The sequence below is a fragment of the Dermacentor andersoni genome, chromosome 8 (genome assembly GCF_023375885.2).
Source record: "Dermacentor andersoni chromosome 8, qqDerAnde1_hic_scaffold, whole genome shotgun sequence".
In the NCBI taxonomy this organism is placed as follows: Eukaryota; Metazoa; Arthropoda; class Arachnida; order Ixodida; family Ixodidae; genus Dermacentor; species Dermacentor andersoni.
Window position 1 is genome coordinate 46,623,260 of NC_092821.1, and position 27,234 is coordinate 46,650,493.

The 27,234-nt window shown below is 44.3% G+C and overlaps 1 protein-coding gene across 1 annotated transcript in view; it reads left to right on the forward strand.

Moving 5' to 3' along the window:
- The window catches only part of LOC126526167 (cardioacceleratory peptide receptor-like), a 229,294-nt gene extending 202,906 nt beyond the window's left edge, over window positions 1–26,388 (forward strand). Inside the window, exons 3-7 of the mRNA XM_050174118.3 lie at window positions 8,226–8,329; window positions 11,841–11,934; window positions 18,467–18,718; window positions 22,237–22,338; window positions 24,717–26,388. Of these exons, the coding sequence (XP_050030075.1) occupies window positions 8,226–8,329; window positions 11,841–11,934; window positions 18,467–18,718; window positions 22,237–22,338; window positions 24,717–24,946 (782 nt within the window). The 3' untranslated portion in view covers window positions 24,947–26,388. The remainder of the gene's footprint in view (window positions 1–8,225; window positions 8,330–11,840; window positions 11,935–18,466; window positions 18,719–22,236; window positions 22,339–24,716) is intronic.
- Window positions 26,389–27,234: the final 846 nt, after the last annotated feature.

A 27,234-nucleotide genomic window follows, 5' to 3' on the forward strand; every position in this document is an offset into this window, starting at 1 on the left:
CTTGTACCACACTCGTACCGGAAGGCAGTGTTGCACTTCACGCTTACGCATTTAGTAACTATGGCGGCCGCCGTGGCAATTTGGGGCTCGAGGTCATGGATACGATTCCTGAAGCGGCCGCATTCCAAAGGAGCGGAATGCAAAAACGCTCGTGCAATTTGCATTGTATGCACGTAAAAATTTCCAGGAAGTCAAAATTAATACGGAATCCCCAACTACGACCTGCCTCATAATCAGATCGTTGGTATGGCACGCAGGACATCAGAATTATTTTTTTTTAATCCGTGGTTGGTCATTGTATACCATACGGCTAGTGTGATCACCTTTTATGCCGTAGCGGTTAAGCGCGCCTCGATTTAGGTTGCGGCTAATGATGCGGCGCACCACAAAATATATTTCGCCTCTTTGGCATTTGCGGAGAACGGCCACCCGATTAGTCACAGCTTCCGCGCGGTGACTGTACATGGATACACAACGCAAATGAATAGAGGTGTGGTGACGATGTCGCCAAAGAACACAGCCGCCGACGGGCCCGCCTTATCGCCTATCACCGTCAAAACTACCGCAGTAAGCATCTTTATCTAGCGCGGCGGGTTGCCGTTGAAGGCGTGCGGTACAATTTTAATGGGCGATAACCGAAACATGCCACCGTTCTCGGCTGCCTCTTTCGAGTTGGACCGATCCGAATGTGCGTTGCTTGCATAAGCGAAAGGAGCGCCAATCGGCGCGTTGTCGCCTCGAGCGAAGCGTCGCACTCAAGCACCATTTGCGCGGCGAAGACTGACGCGTGCATGAAGCTAGCTCACTGCTACGCTACCGCGCAAAACGCGCAGGGGCGTGTACGCGACGTTCTGCACACAAATCGCGTGGGATGATCGGAGCCACACCGAGGCGGCTAGCTTCAATGAAGCGGTACATGATCTCACTCGTACAGGCACGCTCACGCTCGCATCGCTCTCGCCGTATCTTCTACTTCTACCCAAAGATTCGATATCTGCTTGGTACCGGCTATGCACTGTTGCGTGGTCTTTCGTTCTGCGCGAGAGCCGGGAATATTTTTCCCCGCTGTGAAACATCGCTGTGCGTGTTTCAGCTAACATTTACCGTAGCAACCCATTTCTTCCTTTTCTCGACGGCACTCGTAAAGAGTCGCAAATTTTTACTTGCCAGTGTAGTGTGTACTTCTATTTCGTGCGTAGTTATATGCAGTGTGTGGCAGATTCTTAATCCACGTAATCTCATTTTCTGTCCGCATTCTCTTCTCACAGGTTACGCATGCAGCAAATTCCCAGGTGCTAAAGCGTTCTACGTCAAGATCACCTTGGCGTCGTGCAAGAGACACCCGTTGATATGTGGCTGATTCACTAACAAGCTCGCATCTCTGTTGCCACTCTCCATCAAGTGGGATTTTCAACTATTTTTTGTGCTGCTCTGTGGTGTACTAGCTGCCGCATGGCGCTGTGAAGGCTTACTTTCGATTTGCTCTGGCGTTTAGTAGTAAAGATGGGCTACCTTTTGAGGGGAGGCATTTAGTTTTGTTTGTGAGGATGTTTACCAGCCTAACGAAGTGATACGTGCGTACTGTAGACAGCAGCAAGAACTGAGGCGGACGACGGACGACGAAATAGGTAGGAGCACACACGAGCGCAAGCTCAACTAAAGTCTACTTTTGATGGCAGAGGTATTAAAGGCACTGGTCAACTTGACAAAGGTAAAAAGCCGTGCATGCGTGGCAGAAACTGCCACGTGCGATAAGAAAGAAATATGAAAAAGCCATGTCATGTAGAATAAACGTGCGTGAAAAACGAGAACTATCGGACAAACCTTTCGAAAAAGCGAAAGGTTTGTCCGATAAGTGATACTACCCAACGAGAAATACTCTTTTGAGAACTGCAACTTTTTCCCACTAAGGGAACAGATAACTTGGTTATGCATTTGTTTCGTTTGTGATCAATAAGTATTGCTTCTGCAACTCCTCTGGTGTTGCGGTATAGAGCAGAAAGAACGATTGTTTGATCACAGACCAGAACACAAGAGGACTTATCGAAGCATTATTTATTGATCACGAAGAAAAATTCATAAGCAAGATTTCTGTGACCCTTAGTGGGAAAGAGTTGCTGTAGCACTTCTCGTTAGTATCACTTACAGTAGAAACCTTCCAGTTTTCATGTTTTCGTTAGTGTTTGACGCACATGTTTATTCTACAGGACGTCTTTCGGTTCTTTTCTGTTGTGCCGGGCTGTTTCTGCTGCGCATCCATGGCTTTTTCTTTGTGAAGTTGGCCAGTGTGTTTAAAATCTTTGTCTTCACGAATAAACTTCTAGTTGAGTCAGCGTTTACGTGTGTTCCTACCTTAATTCATCCTTCTCGTCTGGGTGGTTGTCAAATATAAATGTACACCGAATTGGCCAAGTGTCCATAGAATTGATACATGAAGTTATTTGCGCTGTTTATTTCAGGAAGAACGCTATAGGGCCTTATCTTCCCTGTTTTTAACAATGATGTACATTCTTCTAGTTCAACTTCAAGGAGTTCCCTGAGGAAGCCAATAAGAGTGATGGTAACTTCATTTGTGTAAGATTTATGAATTTCATCCATTCAAGGCATGACATGTCACATGCCTGTAGGTATGCAAGTATTCGTAGTTTTTTAAACATACTAAGCCCTAGTTTTCGATTGTCATGACGCTGCTTTGTACTGTGCAGCTTTCTCCAGGTGCAGGAACCTTCTTTTATGCCGTCAGTGCATGGGTTCTTTTTGTATATATTAGAGAAAAATTGTCTTCAGCTTAAATATGCGTGTATATCACTTGTAATTTTTTTTCAACACGGGTGCTGTATCTCCCTCCGTCTTTGTTACTGCTTTGTCCTAATTTTTATGCAACTTTTATGTATTTTATGCAATAAAATTCTGGTAGCATTTTAATAACATTTTACCTGCGCAATTGAGGTCATTGGTTTTTAGTATACGCACTTTGCGTTTTTCACTGTCTCAACAATCTGGCTGTCCAGTCATTGAAACCTTTTCCCATCCTTTATGACTAGTTCTGGGGTACTTGATACTGCAAGTGCAGGTGACCATCTGTTTGGCTCTTTGGAATTGTGTTAGCCGTGTGTTACTACCAATTTTCTGTGCTAAATAATTATTTTTTGTCTTATCGTTCAAGGTTTTAGCCTTGCCTTATCTCTTTATTGACTGAGGTACCAGTTAGTTGCTCTGTATAGTGAAGAAGGCCCCAAAAAGTGCTCTAATTGGCTTTGTGCAAGTCCAGAAAAATTAACTGAAAGTGAGCTCACTAAATTGAGGAAATACCACCAACAAACTCTTCTGTACCTCAATTTAACATATACAAATGGTGTACTGCTGTTGCAAACCTGGCTCGTGAGAAACATGATTCAGGTGTTCACCATGCCCGACAACTTTCTAGATGATGTCTCACGAATTAATAGCTAGGTTGAGTGATGTTATTTTATAAAATAATTGGCAACCTGAAAATATATACATCTCGAAGACAATAAGCTCAGACAAGTCTACTTTGGTACTTCGTTAAATTTTAATCGCCGTGAAAGACGTGTGCTAAAGCTTGTATATATTTACGTGAAGTCATTTGTTTCAAGTCTTATTTTGCCTTCTCACAGTCAGCCGTAACTGTTCCTGTGATGGGTTAGTGTGCGAAACATTTTAATGTAACGTATTCAGATGTCTTGTGTGTATTCACATGCAAGCAGCTTCAAGTGTTCATGTGTTCAAAGTTGGTTGTTAAAAGGGTATGCTTAAGCCCTGCCTTTTGAGTCGCTTTGCCTTCTAGTCATAAACTTAAGTCGCAAGTGAAGACCACAATGATCGTTTTCATTTAATTCATATGTATAGGTTTTTCAGATGTATTTACACTGTTAAGAGTGCTGTAGGTACTAGCCCAAGTTCCCAGTGCTCCAGGTTCGATGTAGTGGTGCCTTATGTACTGTAATATTGTTTCATGGGCGCGCATCTTTAGTGTAAATAAAGGTACTTCAAATTGATCAGTCTCTCGTTTGCTTTTGTTTGTGTTTGTGAAAGTTATGAGCAGGCACCGGGGCATGCAAGTGTGAATAGCAAAGCAATTTCATTATATGAATAAAAATCCACTAGCCCAACGAAATGTTAATCATGTTTCAATGGCCACTTCTGAAGTCTCAATGCCATCTCAACTGGGCCACAATGTACTTTTCAGTGATGTGACAACAATAACTCAACAACAGATCAACAGAACTACCACAAGGTCATTTCAATGCAGCATCAATGGTAACACAACAACCATTCAACAAAATGAACACAACGAGCCGTCTAAGCGCAATGGAATTTCAATGGTAACTTAACAATTCAACATTGAGACACCCAATGGTGTTTCAATTAAATTTCAGTGGCCAATGTTCAAGACCACTCAACAGTCAGCCCAACAATTCTCCAACAAAATTTCCACAATTCCTCAATGAAAAACTCAACATTGACCAATAATAATTCAATGCCTTCTCAATAATTTTTTTTGTACGGGTAAGCCGTAAGTGTCATTTACCTTAATGCGGTCACGATCTAATTGTATCACCCCACCGGGACAGAAGCGACGTGAATGGTCACTTGCTGCAGCATGTACAATAGGATAGTGCGACTTTGGAAACAAAATAAAGTGCATATACTTGCGTCTCGGCTGTCTTTTTTTTATGTATTAACCTCTCGTCAGCAGTATCTTGTCTACAGTGAGCCCAGATTCACTTCACACTCGCAGCTGAAACTTTTTTCTTTATATTTACGCACAAATATACAATAACTTGTTTGTTCCGTGGACAGAACTGATTCCTTCCATGCGGGATCTGTTTCTTTACGAAGTGTTTTTGGCTATGTTCGCGGTGGTTTGATATGGGTGATCGCTCTTCGATGACCCACGGCAAACTTTCCGTTAGAACATGACGTCGAAGCTCAAACGTGCCGTTGATATTGAAAGGGTTCATTTTCGCCGCCGCGAGATTAATCATGCCGAAGCATGCCGTTGAATTTTGTAGGTATAACTCAGGAACATCAACAGGAGTTCAAATGTTATTAGCGCACTGCGCATTCCTCATTTTCTGAGTAAAGAAGTAATGTGCATTTTTCAATCATCCTACAGGCAGGGTGCGATTGAGGAAAAGGTTGTAGAAGACATGATTGTAGTTTCTTTAAAATATATGAGCGTGCCTGGGAAATATATTTATTCAGTCGAGGTGCTTCGTTAAGTAATTCCAGGTTTACCCAGTCGCTTTGCTTTTAAGACAGCAATACACACGCGCCGTGGAGTCTTTTCGAATTGACTCGTGGAGCTTATGCGCTCAAAACGAAGGTGCGTGAGTGCCCTCTGTCAAATTTGCGATTGCCTAACACAGCCAAAACTTTCAGTGCAGACCAGAACAAGACAGCTGCTGTGCATTTTACAATTGTTTAATGTAAGTGTTAAAGCTCACACTTGATCAAACGGAACATAGGCTACCATACTAAGCGAAGGCAATACAAAGATAATATTACACCGTCAAAATGTGTCTTTGCCGAAGAAAGCTGGGTCACGGAGGTATCTTGAAGTTGAACATGGGCGTTCAAACAAGTTGGCTATTGCTTAATATGTTGTTGCAGGGGTGGGTGCTCCATGTCTATTATAGCTTTAGACGATTTGATTTGTCAAGCTCTACGAACTGATTTGCGGCATCGCAATAAGGCAAGCGCAAAGGTGACAGTATCAGTTAAGCCAGACACTCAAGCACGTTCATGGGATGTCAAGTATGTGGTGACTATGCCATTATGTTTGCCATCGCTATATTAATTTAACAAATATGCAACATTTCTTTACTTTTTAGGAGTCTATGCGCCTCGTCATAGGTACCCTAGGCACTTGCATCTCAATGTACTAGTTCTGACGCTTAATATTGTTTCATGTACCCTAAATTCAGCAACATGTTACAATCCTGTAACACTTGAAGGCAAAAGATTGCTCCACACGGAGTAGGGCATAAGGTTATAACAACGGCGGGGTCAGACTTCTTGCAGGAGATACTGAGCCGCAGTGTGCAGTAAACATGTGGCTCGCTAGGTCGACCTCCTAAACGACGCACGCGAGCACCTAATGCACCACCTAAGAGTTGTGTCTTTCGTTCTTTCCTTTTATCTTTCTTTCTTTCTTTCCTTTGTTGACTTTTCCTTTCGTTTCTTCATTCATATTCAGCCGTTGCAGCTTTGCTTGCTTACAGGAGTGTGAGCCATTCTGATGGCAATATTTTTTGCATCACTGAACCAGACGTCGCTTTTAAGAGGAAGCTTTAGCTCGGGCCCTACTCCGACGCGGCAATTTCAAATACATGTCAAACGCAAGAACGCTTTTCGCAGATAACCCCTGGAACGCTTTTAATAAAATTTCTTGCACTTGTGAGACAAAGGTAAGCAAGTTCTAGTGGCTATTAAGCTGAATTTGGATTTAGAGCCTGGATCTTGTTGAAAAAGTTTTCAAAAATTTGTAACTTCGAAAAACAGAGAAGCACGAAGTTTACAATTTAATAATTCTCCGTCAAGAACAGGTATTGCAGTTCTGTAAACAGCCTCGATTGGATCATTCAAAGCGAACTTCGATATGTCAATTCATACATTACGTGAACCTGTTGCGTTGTGTACGGGAGTTCTGCAAAAGCTGAATTTACACATTATAAATTTTTTTTACATTCTTCTGTAACAAATGGAATGTGTCCGCTGTAGATGTACTATGATATCCAATTCACAGAATTGTGATATCACTATTCATAGCTGAGTAACGGAGTTGTAAACTTGATAGTTTGGTTTACTGAAAATTTTCGATTTTTGCCAATTTTTAATGTAAAGTTGATGACCTAAACCAGAAATTCGAGAAAAACAGTCACTAGGTAATAAAGTTTTGTTCTAAATGCAACAAGCCTCATGCTGTTTGGTGCTGTGGTTGCCATGAAAAACGAAATATCGTTTTAAAGATATTTGGATACGAGCACACGGGCTAAAGCTTCCTCTTGAGGCGAAAGCCTTAGATCTTCACGTTTCAAGGTCGCGTTGTGAGGCACACAGCTCTCTAGTTCGTGGTTATCTTCTTCCACATCGCTTCTTCGACATCGCTGTCACATCAATCCAGCTAATCATCCCAAGAAAAAGGCACAGTTCATTAACATAGAGTTCATTAAGACACTCAAGCTAACGACCTTTGATGGGAGTCTAACCCACGAACTTTGGCGTTAATTAGGCGCACTTACTTAAGGTACCGGCAGTAAGGGTAGCTTTAAATAAGGCACTGAAATGCATGGTTTTTAGTGGAAGAAAACAAGTAATAAGAACTACATTTGGAAGAGAACGTCGAATATTTTCATGGATGTCTGATGAGCGCGCAGGCTTTCGCCTCACCCTCTTTGGCATGTGCTAAAGTGACTGTGAATATCTTTTCGGGTATGAGCCATTGCAACGAGCCACTTAGCGCTTCTGCCTTAATAAAATGTTCCTTAATAATGTTAGGTGTCCTGCTCTTATTTCTGCACCTCCAAAAATTTTCGTTGACAGCGAGCAACGCTGCGACATATGCTCTGGGAATGTGCCGGCAACCACGGTAATGGGACCACATCCGTTCGCGACGCGTCCGTAATCGCGGCCGTTACCACAGTACGGGAAGCCTCGAGCTCGCTTCTCCCCGACGCCGCCCCGGCTGCGGAGCCCGCCGGGGACCTTCTCCATCGGCGTCGCCACCGCTGGGAGGCGGCTCTCAAAAGTTCAGAGTTGGCAGACCAGCCCTGGGCCGTCCGGCAAGCCAAAGATGCCGCCCGAGTCCAAGGACTTGGAGCCGCCACCTGAGGCCACCACAACGAAACTGCCGGCCATTCATTAATAAAGTTTCTTCTCTCTCTCTTCACATTAGCATATGTAACACGTTGCTTAACTATTTGTTGCTGGTTTAATACGCAACTCTTGAACTCAGAATGAAATGGACCGTCTTGCGGTAATTAATAGCGCTTTGGTTCCTTGTTGTACCTTTTACATCTACAAACGATGACTAATACTTACTATGGTAATCATCCGCGCAGAAGGAAATGAAAACTGAACACAACAAGGTGACGTTCACGAAACGAGAAACTTCAAAATTGCTCATTCAATAATACACGGACGACAGAATTTTGAATGGGCATCCTTCATCAATGCAACCTATTTTTTACTCTCTTCAGATCTCGGCGTCGGGCTAGTGAGCGTCCTAACCGACATCATCTGGAAGACAACTGTCGACTGGCATGGAGGCCACTTCGGTTGCAAAATCGTCAAATTTGCACAGGTGAGGCCTTCATTACCACAAGGGTTAGTCAGCTGTCATACTGGCAATTTTGGCGATGTATAGTACCTTCACTCTTTATCTGTCGTCTGCAGAACGGAGGCAGAGAAAGGAAGCACTTCTGAATAGCAATAACTTCTTGTCGTACGAAAAGTCAGAGCATCAAACGAGAAGATCGTTGTAGCCGACTGCACTTCTGCAAAATGAGTGGCCACATCAACACGATCGTAGCACGAAATTACGTCTTGCACTTACGTTTCAAAGCGAGCGATGTTGCCTAGGCAAGATATTTCAGTGGACAAAGGACGTGTAGACAGCCTATTGTCTGCAGATTTGATTATATATTTCGGTCTCGCTGATTCGGACAGTTGCGTTTTCATCAAATTATGTTCAAAGTGCTACCGACGAAGCAGTCTAGCTTGGTTATAACCTCTTTCGTAATTATTATGCAACGTCTACAAAGCCACCTCATACCCTCCTTCTCTAAAAACCTCTTTTTTATTGTCAGTCGATGTTTGCTGCATGTTTTTCATCTCCCTAATGGATCTGTCCTCAGGGCACCAAATCCACTTCCCAAAGCGCAATATATCTACCACAGTAGCGGTATATTCGCTGTTTTCTATGTGATATGGATTTCGTGTGGTAAGTAAGGCTAAACTTCTGCTCATCTCTCATTTCGCTCCCTGGGTCTCTTACTAATATGAGGAATAATTTTCGTCGTCTTGCGTATATCACTTCTATCCGTTATGAAATTGGCAGCGGCTTTCTGAAAAAAAAGAACATGTTTCAGCCATATATATTTATTTAGAGCAGCCTTGTTAAATACTGTGTGGTGTTTTGCGGACGTTTGTAGTTTTCTATGTACGTAAGTTCTAAAGGAACTCGCTCATGTACTCTACCCTTTAACGGTATACATCATCGAACACAGTCTCCTTGGAGCACTTGATCGCGTTCACTGCACCAGTGCATTGTTAAAACTATATTCCAAGCAGCACTTGGTCCTGTTTCATAGTTTACTGTTTGTTTGGGTCATATTTTACTTGCATGTTTACTCACGCTCCACTTTAAATGCGCACCAAAGAGGGACATTCAACAACCTCATTCACACCGGCGGCTCTCAGAGATCGCGCGACCAAGTTCTTGGCAAAGTGGCCTGTCGCAAATGGTTGCCTTTAGTCGGGAGGCGACTCTTCCGGGAGAGACGCTCGCTGCTCGATTTTTCAGTCACGTGACTGAACCTAGTGAACCAATTGGCGGCGCTGGAGCAGGACGCTTACATTAATTGGCGATGGCGCTGCCAGCAAATGTGAGCGGCAACAATCGCCATACGTTTACGTCTTGAGATGGGGTAGTCGCGCTTGCCGGTTTGAACATCGGTTCCCGTGAGCCATGTCTTTGCTGGCATTTGCAGTCGGTATGGCGACATCTGGCTATCACTTTCGTAAATGCACCCTTAGAGCGGCAGAGTATTCTTTCACAATATACATAGGCGAAAACTGATTATTTAGAAAAATGCGGTCTGTTCTTAGACATTTTCAGTTTACTTCTCGCTATGAAACTTTCGCGTGACGTTACGAATTTCGAAGCATTTTCTGGTATTTGAGCCGTCTCGGTGAACCAACTTTTTCTATACCTGCTATGTTGCGATTTGGTTTCCTTTAAATGCAATTCGATGCTTCAATATCTCTGTGCTGCTGTTGTTTGAAATGGTAGATATGTCGAATCGCATTAAAAATGCATCTTTGTCTCAATGATGAGCATAGACCCGAACAGGTGCTGGGTAATTTCGCAACATCGCGGGCAAGTGGTGTAATGACCTCAGGACAGCGACACCACTCGTCTTTAGTTTTTTTTTTCTTGGTTATCAAGATATCTAGAACAGTAAGAGTGGTCGCGTTATTTATGCGAAAGCGTAATAAACCGATACATCTACATTAAATATTTGTATTTTGGTTCCGTTTACATGTATTTGGCACACTGTGCGCTCATAAATTTGGCGCATGGAATTATTTACGCTGGTTGAAATATTAGGATATATATTGCATTTTTACGGTGAACCACAAAAAGCACGTGCAGCTTACTTCAACAACATATCGCGCGATAAGTAAGCGAGGCATATATAGGTTGCACTGCGATCGCACTTTGTGGTACGCCACGGTACCACACTCATAATACTCGGGGACAGCTGCAGCGGATTGACGGTGCTTTTTTTGAAACATGTGGAAAACTAATCATTGTCACCTTAATTGTTAACCTAAAACACAGGAGTAAAATTCCGACAGAACTCATGTCACGATGAATATTCACCTTGGTGAAGTTAGCAGCAATGAAATTAGCAATAGCAATGCAGCGACGCCCCTTATTGCCACCGCCGAAACGCCTCATGTATGGGGCGTATGGGCAGCCGGGCTCCTCTGCCGTGCATGCCTCTGGACAGGCTGCGCCACCTAGCTGCGCCGCCACGAAGCCGGTGTGTGCCACGTGTCCTCTTAGAAGTGCAGACAAAATTGTTTGAATATTTATGACGCGGTATTAGTTGGCGTCCAAGAGGTTCATTAAATTGCGGAACACACCCAGTGACACATAGATCATTACCCAATTGCTGCCAGCTTCGATCAAGGTTCCCTCAGCACAGCAGCTTGATGCTCCACCAATCAACCTATGAACTACCCACTGACATTTGGCGTGAAGGAGGTTAGATGCAAACAAAGAAACGTCCCCAAAAGTGAGATCAACTTTCTCAGAGTAATAATATCTATAGAATGGCCCTATGATGTCATTCGGTAAGATGAGTCATGCTCCTTTAGCTTTTTGTAGATTTATCCGGCAGAGTGAGAGGTAGCAAGGGTAAGGCAATAACGTTACAGGTGCAATAACTGCAAATGCCCCCGTGGGTGTAATAAGCTTTTGTTCCAGTTGGTTTTATGAGCATAACACGCTAATAATAAGCTAACTAGGCAAAGGCACCTTCACTCATGTCTAACCTGGTTCCGTAAGAGGAACATTTTCACCTCAAGCTGCGGTCACACTCATTACGCTTGGATTATGACCTAACGTGCGATAAAGCGCCACTCAGATATTGAGCTCAACAATTCGTACCATGGAGCAGTTGGGCGCTGTGTTTATAGATGTTTAGTGGCTATTCTCCGAAACATAGAAGTATGACTATTTGCTGTCAATTTGTAGGCACAACCGAAACCAATTATGCGCTAGCGAACCTCTCACACAGGGAGTAAAATGAATCTCGTTTTCTTTAATATTTCGAGCGCTTGAGACATTTGAATATATAACATGCCTACCATGGTGAATATTAATTGCTACTTGGTGTGTGTCATTGTGTGCACAAGACGTCAGCACCTACTTGTTATAAAGTAAATTAATTTTTTATGCATTGGCAGCGCTCTTAGACAGTTTTGTTATGCAAAAATATTTTGCCGTCACATACGTAGTTGGTGAAATATCAAGCGTATATTTATGTGCGTATAATCCATTACATCTTTTTTAACATATCCAGGTGCTGGTAACATACTCTTCGACATACGTGCTGGTGGCACTGAGCATCGACCGGTACGACGCCATCACTAGGCCTATGAATTTTTCTGGAAGCTGTAAGTGGTATTTTCAACGTATTATCATTTGAAGAAAATGGTAGATACCAAAGATGTAAAGTTCTAAAAATATAATTTTGAAACAAAAGCTATATTTTGTTATCAGAACACTGTGATATAATTCAATCACTCGTTCGTACCAAAAATAGCGTGAAGCTAGGTTTAGTTTATTAATTATCTTCATTTCTATCTAATGTGCATTCCGCGAATATCTGTTTTACCTTTCACTCTTGTACTTGTTTTTCTGCAAATGTACACTTAGGTTGATAGTACAGCTTTGCGCCGAATTCTTTTTCCGCTTGTTCTTCATTACGACTTCGAAGTTTATACAATTACGGCAGAGTTGGCTGCATCACTTTTGCTGCCTGCTAGGCGTCATATGAAGGCCAGCGTGAAACTGACACATATTCGAGAGGCAGACAGCACGAGCGCTATCTTCTCATTGGTTTCTATTTGAATAGAAATTGTTTACGTACAATAAGGGAAAAACAACACTAAATATGGGGAAAACCGTGAGTTATTGTGGAATGCCACTGCGCATGTTACGGTAGCAGCCAATGACAAGGGGCCTTGATGAGAGTCATACAAGAAAAGCATTTTCACATACTACATTCTCACGAAGCATAGTCATGTCCTCTTTTGAAGCTGACTATGCTCCTCGTAGCGACGATATGCAAGATTATTTTTATCAAAAACATAGTTGGTGCCAGCGTTTAAGTAATCAAATGCGGCACACCTTGGTAAGTTTTCGCTGTTTGTACTTCATGTTGGATTGAGATGATTGGGTTGGGGAATGCTAAACCCCACCTTGAAGGTTCCTGAAAACCAGGGTTGCTAGTTCTGTGGACTTCGTATCTAGAATTTTTCGCTGCCGTTGAGTGAGAGAATCAAAGAAAGGCAGAGAGGTAAAGCAGATGGACGTCCGGTTGGCTACACTGCGCGGGGCAGATGGTATGAGGAATAGAAAGAAAGAAAAATTCTGTAAGATTTCACTCTGTGGAGGTTGATGGCCAGCGAAGGTGTGTACGTGGGCCCCTTAATGGCGGACTATCCATTACCATGCGTCAAACGCTGCACGCACATAAATGGCAGGCGAGGCGCGATTAGTCGCTCCTCCACGATGTTGAGCCTTGGAAGATGATGAGGCGCCGGGGGTATACGTACCCATGTATTGTTGCGCAACACGGCACAATACCTTTTACTAATGAATTCCGGCACGTACAACAGACACACGCCCCACCTCTCTCACAGGGCATACACTGGTTTGCCGTAGCCAAGGAGGATGCGCGTTGGTCGGAGTCCCGCAGTGAAGTAGTGTTTGAGAAGTCACTCAAAAACCACAAGTGGTCGCACACAAAACGGACCAAACAACATTTGTACCCCACAGACTCGCTCTAAAAGCGGGCCTTTGCTCCGGTGAAACGTTCCAAGTTTGCGTGATCGGGGCAACATGGACGCTTCACACCTGTTTCCGCGTCACTGCCCTGGCGGGCAGCATGCTTACGGTACCGCCACCACGGGAGAGCGGAAAGAAAGGAAAGAAGATGCGAAAGTGCTTGGAACGCCGACAAGGACAGGGTGGTGCGAGCACAGACGTGCGCGACGCTCGTAAAAGTGTAGTATCAGCCTAATATCTGATACGGGTTGTATTTGGATCTAATATAATAAAAGTATTTTTCCATGTTTGCGGAGTGCCTAAAGCCTGCTTCGCCTACTCACCAGAGAAGATGCAATGGCCCCCTTCGTGTGGGGCGAGGACTAGCAACGGGCATTTCATGACCTGCGGCATTGGCTGGAGACGCCTCCTGTGCTCGCACACATTCTTGAAGACGCTTCGACGATTCTTCATACCGATGCGAGTAATGTCGGCCTTGGTGCAGTGCTTGTACAGCGGCAGGACGGCTCCGAAAGAGTTGCATACGCCAGCAGAACGCTATGAATAACGGAGGCTAACTGCTCCACTAAAAAAAAGTATGTCTTGCACAGTTATGGACCGTCCTGAAATTTCGCCCGTATTTGTATGGTCGGTGTTTCACCGTTGTTAGTGATCATCATGTACTTTTCTGGCTAATTTAAAAGATCCAATTGGTCGGCTTGCGCGCTGGGGTCTTCGGCTCCAGGAGTTCGATTTCACTGTTGTATACAAATCGGGGAAACGGCACTCCGACGCCGACTGCCTTTCTCGGTCACTTATTAGCACTGCAGTGCACCACGATGATGACGCGGCTTTTCTAGGCATGTTAGATACTGTCGCAGTTTAACGCCAGCAATGCGAGGACGCGAACTGGTTCCTCTTATCGATTACTTAGAGGGAAGAACAAGCAGCTTGCCGAGGTTATTAGCCAAAGGGCTGCCCTCATTGTGCTTGTGCAATGACGTTCTCTATAAAAATACTTTTTCACCTAGTTGCAGCAGCTACCTACTCGTCAGTCCCGCATCTCTTCGCGACGAAGTCCTATATGCCTGTCACAACGAGCCAATCGCTGGTCACTTGGGCTACACCCGCACATTGGCAAGAACTAGGCTAGAGTACTACTGGCCGTGACTTGCCGCGGTCGTGAAACGTTTCACCCAGACATGCCTTGATTGCCAGAGCCACAAAGCCCTACCGGGAAAGCCTGCTGGACTGCTGCATTCTGTTCAGATACCGCAAGCATCGTTTGAATAAATTGGCATGGACCTTTTATGTCCATTTCCACTGTCTACTGCCGGCAATAGATGGATAATTGTCAGCACAGATTATCTTACTCGATACGCCGAAACAGGTGCTATCCGATGGAGAACAGCAGCCGAAGCAGTGCGATCTTTCATCGAAGTCGTCGTCCTAAGGCATGGCGCTCCCACAGTGGTCATACAGACAGAGGTACTGCGCTCACGGCCACGCCTCTGGATACCGTTTTACGACTAAGTGTTACCACTCACCGCAAGACTACGGCTTGATATCCCCAAACCAATGGGCTAATAGAGCGTTTGAATAAGACTCTGCCAGACATGATGAGTATGCACACCAACGTCGACCACAAGAACTGGGACACGATTTTACTATGTGTTATATTTACGTATAACGTGGCTCGCCAAGAGACAACGCGCGTGACACCTGTCAACCTCGTTTACGGACGCGAAGTGACAACAATGTTGGAAGCAATCCTGCCACACGAGTGCGGCGACGATGAGACTCGTGCCGACGAGTTTACACAAAGCGCAGAGGAAGCCAGGCAGCTTGCGCGCTTGCGAATCCAAGAACAACAGGAATACGATGCCCGACACTACAATCTTCGACACAGACCCATCACGTACAACGTCAGTGACCAGGTGTGGGTCTGGATTCCTATTCGTCGGCGGGGGCTATCTGAGAAGCTCCTGCGAAGATACTTCGGGCCCTACACAGTTCTGCGCCGCATTAGCGATGTGAATTACGAAGTTGTCCCCGACAGTCATAACTGTCCCAAACGCCGGCGGCATGTGCCCGAGTTTGTGCACGCGCTTCGTATGAAGCCATACTTTTCCTGATGACCTCAACTTTGGACCATCTGTGCACTGCCTTTGGAGGTTGGTGCATCGATGCCTTTTTTTCCAAAGGAGCGCAAAATGCCGCATCCTATATGGTCGCCGCAGTTATGTGCCAGGTGATTAATACGACGCTGAAATAGCGCGCGGGTAGAAAAACTGAGGCGACAACGATGTCGCGTTGACTGCTCTAATGAAGTGCTTTTGGACGGCCTCAACTCTGGCTTTCGCGTCTTCTACAAGGCCGCGACAATATATATGTGTGTGTGTCTTCAAGATGGAAATAAACACGAAGTTATAGCACCTAATACAGCTACCATGAAAGTTATGCTCGGCGCCGCTTTCTTGCGCCAATTAGACAAGTCTGCGACACCAAGCGTTATCTGGCGAGCGTGTCGGGAAGCACAAAAAAAAAAATGCGAAATGCTGTTGCTGAGCACCCAGCTGTTTACTGCCATGACTGCAGTTTCCGATACTATATTTGTATAGTTTTATCAATTTATTTAGCGTTTCCGAGTAGTAAAATTGCCTGATTTTGGAGACTCGGCAAATGCAGCCAGATGCGCATCTCTTGTTGAAGAGGGCTCTTAGTATGGCTTAATAAGATCATTTGGGAGTGCAAGCATGGGTGGTTTGTAATATGGCTTTTCACTTCGAGAAGGGGCTCAGGAACTTTCTGGCATTTTATTTCGTATTTACTGTCCATGTTGGAGCACCATGTTTTTTTGCTTACCAATTACAATGAATTGAACTCTCATGTTGTGCGTTCTTGTACTTTTTTCATGGCCCTTTTCATGTACGCACGCTGCGCTACGAAGGCTACAGGGGGTGCTCTTACTTCCTGCATTGACTACCAGAAAGTACTTCGTCACCTATATTGGAAGGAAAGATAGAGGCACATGTCATATAATTTGACCTACATTACGTTTCGCATATTGTCATGGGGAGCACGTGTTCCCCACATTTATTCTCACTGAAACACGCCCGAAATCAGGCAGTTGGCATTATCACACTTAGCAGCTGCGCGTCAGACGTATTTCGATTGCTCAGGTCTCAGCGTATTTTATCAGTCCGAAAACTAATCAAAATTCAATTGGATAACTTGTATCTAATACCCGTGTCACTTCCCTTAAAGGACCGCAACGGAGTTTCACCTGGAAGGAGTTAGCTCCGTGTCACACGGCCTATAAGCGAGCTTTTGAAAGCTGCCGCTGGGGGCCCATTAGGCGCTGCTCACCTCGTACGCAGTCATGAAAGAAACACGTTATATATTGCTAAAAAGTTTTGGCTACTTGTCTTTTCTTACAAAATACAATTATTTACGCATTGCATTTTAAATATGTCACCTGTCTTGAAGACAAAAAAAAGCGAGCATGTACTCAACATAGCATGTACCTCATACACAGCGATTTTGTCCGCTCTGCGAGCACCCACAGCCAGGTAGCCGAATTAACGCCCACGTTTCCGTTTCGGCCCACGTCGTTCGTGGAATAGGCGGCCGGCTGGGCTCCTCTTGGGAAAGACGTGAATCATTCAGTCCGCATGCACGAGACGTGCGATAGCGTTGACCAAAACAACAAAAAATGGCGCTGTCAGGGCAAACGCAGCAGCCATTCCGAGAACGCCCGGTTCGAGAGTCGAATGTAGCTGCTCAACTCAAATATCTTTGTCAGTGCTCAAATACTATAATATATGCAATAAAAACAGGTTATAATTCCTGGTAAAAGTGAAATTAATAAAAATGAGGGTGATTTCTTGACGCGAAATTCCAGCACGCTGGGAACAAGTCTGCAAGGGAGATCTTCCATCTTCTTTCGCTAGGAACTTCCTTAAACTTCCTTTGCTAATGGACTGCCGTGTGACACGGCACGCATCTCCCTCGACATAAAGACGTCCTTAGTTGAAGGGAGTTAAAAGGACTTTAGCCGCGTCCGTGTGACAGGGGTATAAAACTGCTTGCGGAAAGCTTCCATTCCTTTTAATTAGCAAAAGCCAATTTCCCCACTCCATGTCCACCCTATTCGTTTCTAACAGCTATTTTTTACGAAAAACTAAAACTAATTATGGCAAATTTACTACCAACTTGTCAGTCACATTACAATAAAATTCATTACTGTCTCATCTTAAGGCACATCTCACTGCTAAGATACAAATCTTCCGTTTGTATACTTTTGTGTTCAATGTAATATACCACCGGTTACTGTATTTAACAATTGCTTTGTGACATTAAAATAAGTTATTTGTTTGTGTTGGCTACTGACATCAACAATACGCTGTCCTTTTTTATAGTTATGTATAGTTGCTACTTGTATTCATGTCTTTTACTTAGTACTAAGGGGAGCTCTCCTAGAGCCTGTTGACTCGGGGGCAACGCTCTGTATGTACAATAAATCCCCCTTTTTACCCTAATTTTAGTGCAAAATAAACTTAAACTTAAAAAAAAATGAAATAGTAGGTTTCATACTATTTTGTTGCAAACTATGGCGTAATTTTCGCATGGAAGGGGTCGCAGATTTCAACGTACTTAGCTCCAAACGAGCGGACTGTCACATTTTTGCGGCCACCGGGTGCAGCGCACTGTTTTCGTTCGCAAACGAAACATAGTAGGTCTCTTACTGGTAACACGCACGTGCACAAGCGACACGTGATTTGCCATACCTTATTTCCACAAGTTGTAATAGACGAAAAGGCTAATCCACAGAACGCGTCCACCAATAAAAATAAGCGCGCTTCGAAGATGGCACGATTTGCGCTCTTCAGCAGGGTTGCCGGCTTCGTGTGAAACGTGTTTTGCTCTTATGCTCCATATACTTATGAATGCGCAACCCCTGACCAAATCGTAGCTTTAGGCTGGCCGGGGGCTTAGGTAGCGATCTGGCCAGTTTGTGGCCACGAACTGACGGCTACTGTGTTGCCTCGAGGCTGTTAGAATAATTGGTTTTTAGTAGCCTTTGCTAAGGCAAAGCGTTGATCTGGGCAGCTTTGAGTGAGAGTTGCTCTTTTACTGTGCAAACCGTGTTCGCAGGGAAGCGAGCACGCTGGCTGGTATCGCTGGCTTGGGCGGCGTCCGTCGCCATGTCCTTGCCCTCCATTTTCCTCAACGGGGAGGCAGTAGTGCACGGCCGTCTGCAGTGCTGGATCGAACTCGAGCTGTGGCAGTGGCAGGTGTACATGACGCTGGTGGCTGGCTCGCTGTTCTTCGTGCCGGCCCTGCTTATCGCTGCCTGCTACAGCGTCATAGTCTACACCATATGGAAACGGAGCAAGATACTAAGAGGTGCAGTGTGTAGACACGTTGTGAGAGGAGGGGTACTAAGGTATTTTTTCAGAGAAAGTTATCCTCAAGAGGTTGCACAGTGCACCACACAACAGAAAAAAAGTAATAAATCAATCTATGGCTGTCGTCGTTCCAATAAGGGTCACTTTTCAAAAGAAGGTCCGCGAATCTGGAAGAACAGGTCACATATCTTACATGGTGCACTGAACTTTCCTGGAAACCAGTGCCTCACTTCTTGTCTGGAAGGTTACTGATGGTTAAGGTTAACTTCTGAACTCATATTCATTTAGCCAAGAGCATGTTTGAACGGTTGCGCCTAAATCCTCATTTTATGGAGAATATTTTAGATAACGTAAAATGGTATGAATGCAAGCTAGTTGGTACGAATTCTTTGGTGAAAAACAACGCAAAACAAACACGAACAACGAAGAAACACAGGAGGAGTGGTCACTGCCAACTGCGCGGATTAACTGCAAGATAGCAACCCCCCCCCCCCCCCCCCATCCTTTTACCATAAGTATATTTTTGTATGTGCACAATAAACCCTACTAATTGGCAGTCGGCGCTCGTCGTGTGTTCGTCTCTTGTCCTTGTGGATCCAAGGTAACTGTTCGCGGAATCGTCTATAACTGTTTCCCCTCCGTATTACGCCAGTCGTGAGAGTGCGCCCTAACTTTTCGTACTGTTTGTAGATTAGAACACGCTGCCTAGTTCTGCCGTTTCTTTCTTTTTCTCTTGTTTGGATGTGCGGTGCCAGTGGTGGTCACCTTGCACTAGTCAGGCCTAAATTGGACACACGCTGAAGTAATGGGAGCGAAAAATAGCAAGAACTGCACTTTTCTCGCTGTTCGCAAGGCCATCCCTCTTTTCGGCCGCAACGAAGAAAAAGAAGAAATAAAAGTATCAGCGTCGCCTAGCCGCGGCACACTATGTGTTCCTTAACGAGCAAAGAAGTCGAAGTAGTTAAGCGGTTCTGTCTTTTTCCAGCTCTTCATAGATGTTCCTTAGCTGCCGAGGTTGTACAGAAATCCTGAGTTTCTCTATATGATGCTTTTGGGACCGCATCTTTCCTGGGGGCCCAAGAAAACTTAGTGCGTTGTCGTGTTTCTAGAACACCGACATTTCGGCACCATGCTCGTAACATTTAATTACGAAGAAGTAATCTTCCTTGATACATGGCGTACTTTCTTACGGATTTAATTTATGGATGCAATTGGTTTTGTTAGACACATCCACAACCTTTACTGTGAAAATGGCATGGCCGTATCGGTAACTTGAGGCTTTATCAAATTCAGTTGTGTCTGCATACTACTAAAACTCGTTCTGACTTTGGCTTGTCAACATCACCATTAAAGCTGCTGTAGTATTATGACAAGCGATCGACATAGTATTCGCAAAGCACGTGTACTTACCTTTCTATGCCGTCCGACTGCTGAGTGATTTAACCTCTAAAATTATTAGAGTTTTAGCAGTGCCGTATTACGGTACGGTAAGTGTGGTATATGGTACGCTATTACCGTTCCGTACAAACCTACCGCGACGACCGAAAACGTTTTAGCTGCTGGGCCGCTCGATGCGTACGGTAATGTGATAATGATGATAGTGGCTAACATTGAGGCCTTGCAGAATACAATAACTGTGTGCTGAGCGCGAAATATTCATTTTGGCAAATACTAGAAAGGTTTAGCTTGTCCGCACACACAATATTCTTTACGGAAGTGCCGGTTATGGCAAGCGTAGACGCCAGTCACAAGGCCGGTGGCGACCTCTTGTGACACTTTGTCCTGCAACACGTGAAGCATATCTTTGTTACATAGGTGTTTTTGCCTAAACAACATAAAAAGATAGGGGTGTCTGTTCTCAGTTGCACCGCTGCCGGCAATTTAGACCAGTAGAAAAGTCTGCTATAAAAACTCGGCGTCCCCTCTAAGTAAACTTTCCTTCACTAGTTGGCGCCACCAACCTGAAGCGCTTTTTTTATGCCACTTTTTATTTTCAGTTTTTCTTTTAGATGATTTTCGGTTTTCTTATTTTCTTCTCATTCGGCCAGAGCACACTAAACGCTTGTCAGAAGGGTACGGCCACAAGTTCACTTCAGCCGAAGTTTCCTCCCGGCTAGAAGGGCTGTCTTGGTGCTACTTCGTCGTGTCGCAGCATGCAAATTAATGTTAACTCTTGCCTTTTTCATATCATCGTGAAAAACGCACGCGAGTCTTGATCATGCACGGCGTGTACTCTGTGGCCGACATCAGCTTCTCTCTATTTTGGCTTGATGGTGCTCGGCTCGCGACTCACAGTGCCAGCCGAGCCTTAGCGACTACTTGCCGTCTAGTATGCCGTACGGAAAGTCATTCCGTGCTGTAAAGTTCGCGCATGCGCAGTCCTCGACCGGTACGGTATTACGCACTTACCGTACCGTATACCGTACTTTCCGTAGCACCGCTAAAAGACCCTATTGATTTCTTTCGAATCTCCTAACACACCTATCGCAATTTTTTGTGACAATTTTAGGAAATAAATTGCAGTTACCATTCAAGAATGCATTGAGCAGTCGTTTACTGTGTATTTTACTTTGCACGGTTTGTTATGCATCCAGACGTTCCTTCTCTGATTGTCTATTATGTGGCGTGCTTACTGCTGTTTTGCTGAGCCGCGTAGACTTGTCGATGACATAGCTTTGCTGTGGCAGCACAAGCATTCATCGTCAAAGCGATGAAATCAAATGCTGAACCAGCGCCTTCTCTATTTTTTTCAATGCCGGTCAGATGTGGCCGATTCGACCATTCACCACCCTCTCCTATTGTCCTTTCCTACTCTCCCCCATCGGCTAGCGTTTGCGGCTGCTGTATGGTCGGGGGGGCAAAGTACCATCTGAGTGGCGCCTCACGGTGGAAGTCGGATGAAGACTGACAGACGCGTGATAACCTGACAGACGCAGGGACAGAGCGTCTACAGTTTCTCTGCCGTAACGGCAGTAGCATTAGTGCAGACGCATGCGCTACGCAAGCAGTCCTACCAACTAAGTAGTGTCATATTGCGACAACTCACTCAATTAAGGCACACCAACGGCTCCCATTGGGGAGCAAGCGATTGCACTGGTATTGAAAAAAACAGAGGAGGCGATGGGAGGACGATGTGCACTCACAGTTATCAGCGTTTATCCCTGTCTCATGTCAGTTGACACCGCTCAGTTCACGACAGCAAACCACGCACAACTGGGGTAACCCTCTGGGTTACTAACTGGGGTAACCACGCACAACTGGGCACAACTGTGGTAACCCTCCGTGCATTTCACTTTTCTTTCTCTGCATAGCACATGCTATGCTCAACCGCCCTCGATAGTCCCGGTTAATTGACCGACCACTGAAGTACGGCGTTTCAGATTATGCGCCTTCAATCGGCTTTCCTATTTCAGTGTTGTGGCGCACAATGTATCTGGTTATCACCGAACCTTTACAGCTCCTTTCGCAGCACTACAAAGCCAAGCAATATAGTTTTTTTTTTTTGCCATTTTGCAGGTGTTCACGGCAAAGAGATCGAAACGAGACGAACGAGTTCTCGAGGAGTTATTCCGAAAGCGAAAGTCAAGACAGTCAAGATGACTCTGATCATAGTTTTAGGTGAGAAGTTATATGCATTCAGGCGAGCTTTCTGTTTTACTTTGAAACCACAACCTCAGTTGTGCATTCTTTTCTGTATGGAAATGCGCATTTCCGACTGTGTAAAATAAAGCACTTTGAGTTCAACCTAACTGATGATTTTACTGTTGAAAACGAGCAGTATGTTCGGTAGCTGTGCATGCATTTCAGATAGATTACATATAGCAGTTCAAAATACTCTATAGAAAACGCACCACGTCTTGCGAATTGACTATCTTGAGTTCCTGTTTGAAACATTATTGACCTTGTCTCTGAATTAGATAAGAGTTTACAAATAGTACTTCAACAGCAATTTCACAGTGTATATTGTGTATCGGATTATTAGGTTTTAAACCAAATCAACACAAAAATAAATTATTAGTCAGCAACGTTTCATGATATGACAAGGTTACAGCTACCCTGCTATCCGTGCTGGTAGCTAATTATATATACCGTTCCGCTGCTGAACTTCAGGCCCGGGAATTGATTCCGGCCGCACCGGTTGACTTGAATATGGGGTGAAGTGCAAAAGCGGCCGCGTACTTAGATGTAGGTGCACGTTAAAGATCCCTAGGTGATGAAAACCAATCTATATTCCCCCTCCAAAGCGTGCCTCATATTCAGGCTGTGTTTCTGCATTCAATATCCCCGAATTTTTGTTGTGTCTGCAAACAGTCATCTGATTGATTATTTGAGAACATAGTTTCAACGCTCCTCTTGTTGGTTTGTGTACGTGTAATAACATGGAAATACAGAAATGGAATAACATGGAAATAACATGGAAATACAGAAACTGACCGAAACTATGCTTATGTGGTTCTGATTAACTGTACTGATTTGCTGTCGAGGTTACTTTTTTCGTTTCTCTCTCGCAGAACGTGTCCACTGAAATAAAATTGAAATGCCCGAAATTCCACTTCACAAATTAAAAATATACCTTATCCATACTTTCGCACTGTTGCTCAAAGGTAGTTTCAGCACCGCCGCCAAAGCAGGCACGGAGAGTACAGGGTCATATTTCGAAGCCTTACGTCTATCGAATGCGCTTCTCATAGAGCATTTGCATCTTGCTACATGTACACCCATGAGCAAAGGTATACGGACCACAGGGTCCCCCAAAAAACAAATTTTTTTTAATTAACATGCGTACACCAACATTCACGAGTACACTGGAAAGTTCGCAATGCGAAGTTTGGATGGCAGTCCTCAATTTCACGTTTCATTCACAGGTAGAGGAAAAAATATGGTTCGTCACGCAATCCTCGGTCTTTATACCTTTGATCACTGGTGTACATACGTCACTCTTCCATGTTGGTGCCGAAGCAAACCGACAAGTATGTTTTTTTTTTCTTTCAGCAAATGGTTAAAATTGGACCCTCCACGCAATTTAGGCGCTTCTGCCTTTCTTCACTTGAGAGAATTCTTCAACTGCGCAGTGCTGAGAGTAGCGGATACTTTTATAGTGTTCCGCCTTGCGCATTGTCATTACGATTTGTCAAGCACCTAGCCCAAGAAGAAGTCATTTTTACTTCCCTGTTTATTCATTCATAGTAGCTTACTGATGCAAGTAGCAAGTTCAATAAATAAACTACCCATAAGTTCTCGCACGGTATAGTGGATTCTAAGCATGAAACGTTGACATGAGGATTTATGGCAAATAAACCGCGGTCGAAGAGCCTAGGTTGTACAATAAAATCGTTATTATAGTGACATGAAATATATATTCTTTTAAATTATGCATAGTTCTTTAGAAAGTGCTATTTGTTTTTACTATATATTTCCTTAGTGTGTCATTGATCGATCGTGTATTTTCTTTATATTGTTTTTTTTGTTCAATATTGCTTAGTCATCTGGTTTTTTACATGCCTAAGGTGTTAAAAATTATTTATAGTTATTGTCAGGTTGCTTGTCAGTTTGCATTTGAATTGCTGTGAGGGTCAAGCTCATATCTGAAACTTTGGGAACGGCTTTCACCTATTCTATGCTTTCATTTTCATATGTCAACACAATAAAATGGCGCGATTATGATTTTCCTAAAGTTACACTAAAGGGTCGTTGTCTCGTTTGTAAAACGTGAATTTATGATCGACCGTCTTTTCTTTTTCATGTGCGACTGTCCAAAACGTTTTATTTTCTGCTCTGTACCAACGCAATCTGCGCTAATTCTGTTGCTCGAAACGAGCAGGATTAGTGTAGCTTGAATGCGACGTCACTACAGCTTCACACATGGCAACGCTAGCTTCTCCCCGATGCCTGTATGCACCAGGCTTCGAATGCTAATTTGGATTCGATGGTTCACGCTTGCACTGTGTTCCTAAAGCGCGCTTTTACAAACATTCCTCGCAATTTCTTGTGCGCAGCGTTCGTGTTCTGCTGGAGCCCTTATTTCGTCTACGACCTCCTTCAAGTGTACGGGGCGACGCCCAAGACTCAGGCAGCCATCGCGGTGGCGACGTTCATCCAGAGCCTAGCGCCGCTGAACAGCGTCGCCAACCCGCTCATCTACTGCTTCTTCTCGAGCAACATGTGCCGCCACATTCGGCACGAGGCTCTCCTCACCTTGTCGCCCCACGAGCCGCCGTCTTTATGATCCGCGCGCATCGCCCGCGGTTCGGGCAACCGGTCGTACCTGACACACTCGACGGCGGTGTCCAACTCGGTGCTCTGAAGGCGGCCCACTCTGCTGCCGGTGCGCCCGATGACTAATGAAACAAAGTTTTGGCGAACACGTCACTGAGCCTGGAGTGTCGAGGAATCTCTAAACCCCGCGCTACTGCTTTTCGTCGAGGTTCGTGATTACATACCACGAGAGTGTTTCAACTTTGCGTGATATGTGACGCCCCAGGTGCACCGCGCGTGCGGGTCTTCTACTGCTTACTACCATGGCGTCTACCACAGGGGTTCTCGATTGCCCCCATGATGACGTGGCAGTGCCATGCCCATCAACCCGCCTCCATCCTAATTACCCCTTGGTATCAATCTTCGTCGCGACAGCCAGAAATTAATGAAATAAAAAACGGTGATTGTTAAGTAGAATCTCAACTTCTGCATAGTAACAGCGGTGTTTGATAATGTCATACGTAGTATTGAAATCAACTGTTTATCTCGAGACTTCTACGCCCTAAAGCGATGATGGCGAGCTGGCAGGGTGTTTTTCTTTGGCCGCTTGGGTGACTGAACCGCAGTATTAGCCTTGACGACGGTCTAATCCTCCTTTTTTTTTTTAACTGTCGCAATGACTGTATGGTATAGCAGTGCACGTGATGGCGATATGCTACAGCATTAATCGATTCGCGTCGTTACCGCGCTGCGCCGTATGCCTAACCTGCACACCGCTTTACGGCAACGCAGCACGCGCTGCGAGTAGCTAAAACAGTCTATTATCTGTTGCAGGAACGTACCACCCTAAAGTCACTACCCAATACGTACGTGCTATGGTTACACAAAATGTTTCTTCTGCGGTGGTACAAAAGGTTTCTTCTGTTCCTAAATTCCAGAAAAACACTTGCTATGCTTTTCAACTCAGTTATACACGCCTCTGGCGCGCACATCCATTACTAAGGCGCGCTACTGTGCTACAAAAGATCCGAAGCTCTCAATTCACGTGCGGCATGGAATTTCTAACGTCCTTACTTATGAGAACAATTCCACAGCCGTCTAACATGCGTACTGAAGACCAATCATATTAAGCCAACTCTTGTCAAATGCAGACCCATGAGTCACACAAGCTAGTTTATCACTGCTTCTTTGCCCACGTCAGTGGTGCGAGTTAGTTAATGTCCTACTGAATTTGTGCAGGCGAGAAGCTCGGCCCTAAGCGTAATTCGCTAATAGAAAGCCAACTTAGAAAATGCTGTTTTCGGTGATGTCTTACAATTTCGAGGTATGCTATTCACATCAATAATAAAGAATGATGTTGAGCAAATAGAGCAATACAGCAATTATTGACATTTTGCTCCGCCAGCCACCAGTACACCAAATTCCATGTTCATACTTAGTTCCCTGCAAGTGTGGCACGATCATATATATATATATATATTGATATATATATATATATATATATATATATATATATATATATATATATATGAGCACACGGGCACCAGTGATGGCTTGTATAGCTATTAAATTTGCGGAGAAATGGCTACAAGCCGCGTACTAAAAAAAAAAAAAAACCACGTGTATCATAAAATTAATTTCAAACTTTGCATATTAGCAGAATAAATAATACATGCAAGCAAATACTGGAGAAAAAAGACATTAGCTGACGCACTTGCTCCAGCCAATTCAGCGCGGTAAAAATATCTGCAGCTGGTTTTCTCTGGTATTGTGTGCGAGAATACCAGCACCGCTCAATCTTGGGCAGGTGGCTAAGTCTTATTAGTATTTAATTTGGCGCTAGGGAACCAGGGAGATCGAACTTACAAGTGCCAGCGCTTGAAGGTAATTTCAAGAGATCCAGTTATATGCACATATGCTATAATAAGCACCTCTTGGATTAACAAAATGGGTAACCGAATTTATCTGTGTATACTTCTTGAAACAAATGGACTACCAATACTAGGTACGATTCCTCTTGGAATGCCCGGTTTCAAGACGCGTCAATAAAAGGCACAAGGCCACAAGTGCTAAACAAGGTGGTTGTCCAAACAGCAATTGAATAATCATTCAGCACACATTGCCAATAGTGAACATTTGGTGATCTTCAAGTGCTCATTGCATCACTTTCCTAGAGCTTGTCACCCGCTTTGAAGGACCCTGTAAATAATGAACGTAAACATTTATGTCGTGCTTTTTTTCTGAAGCCCAATGTTTAGTCTCTAGCTTGCCGTCTCATTTTGAAAGTGTATTTTGGAAAGTGTATCTCTGTAAGTTATA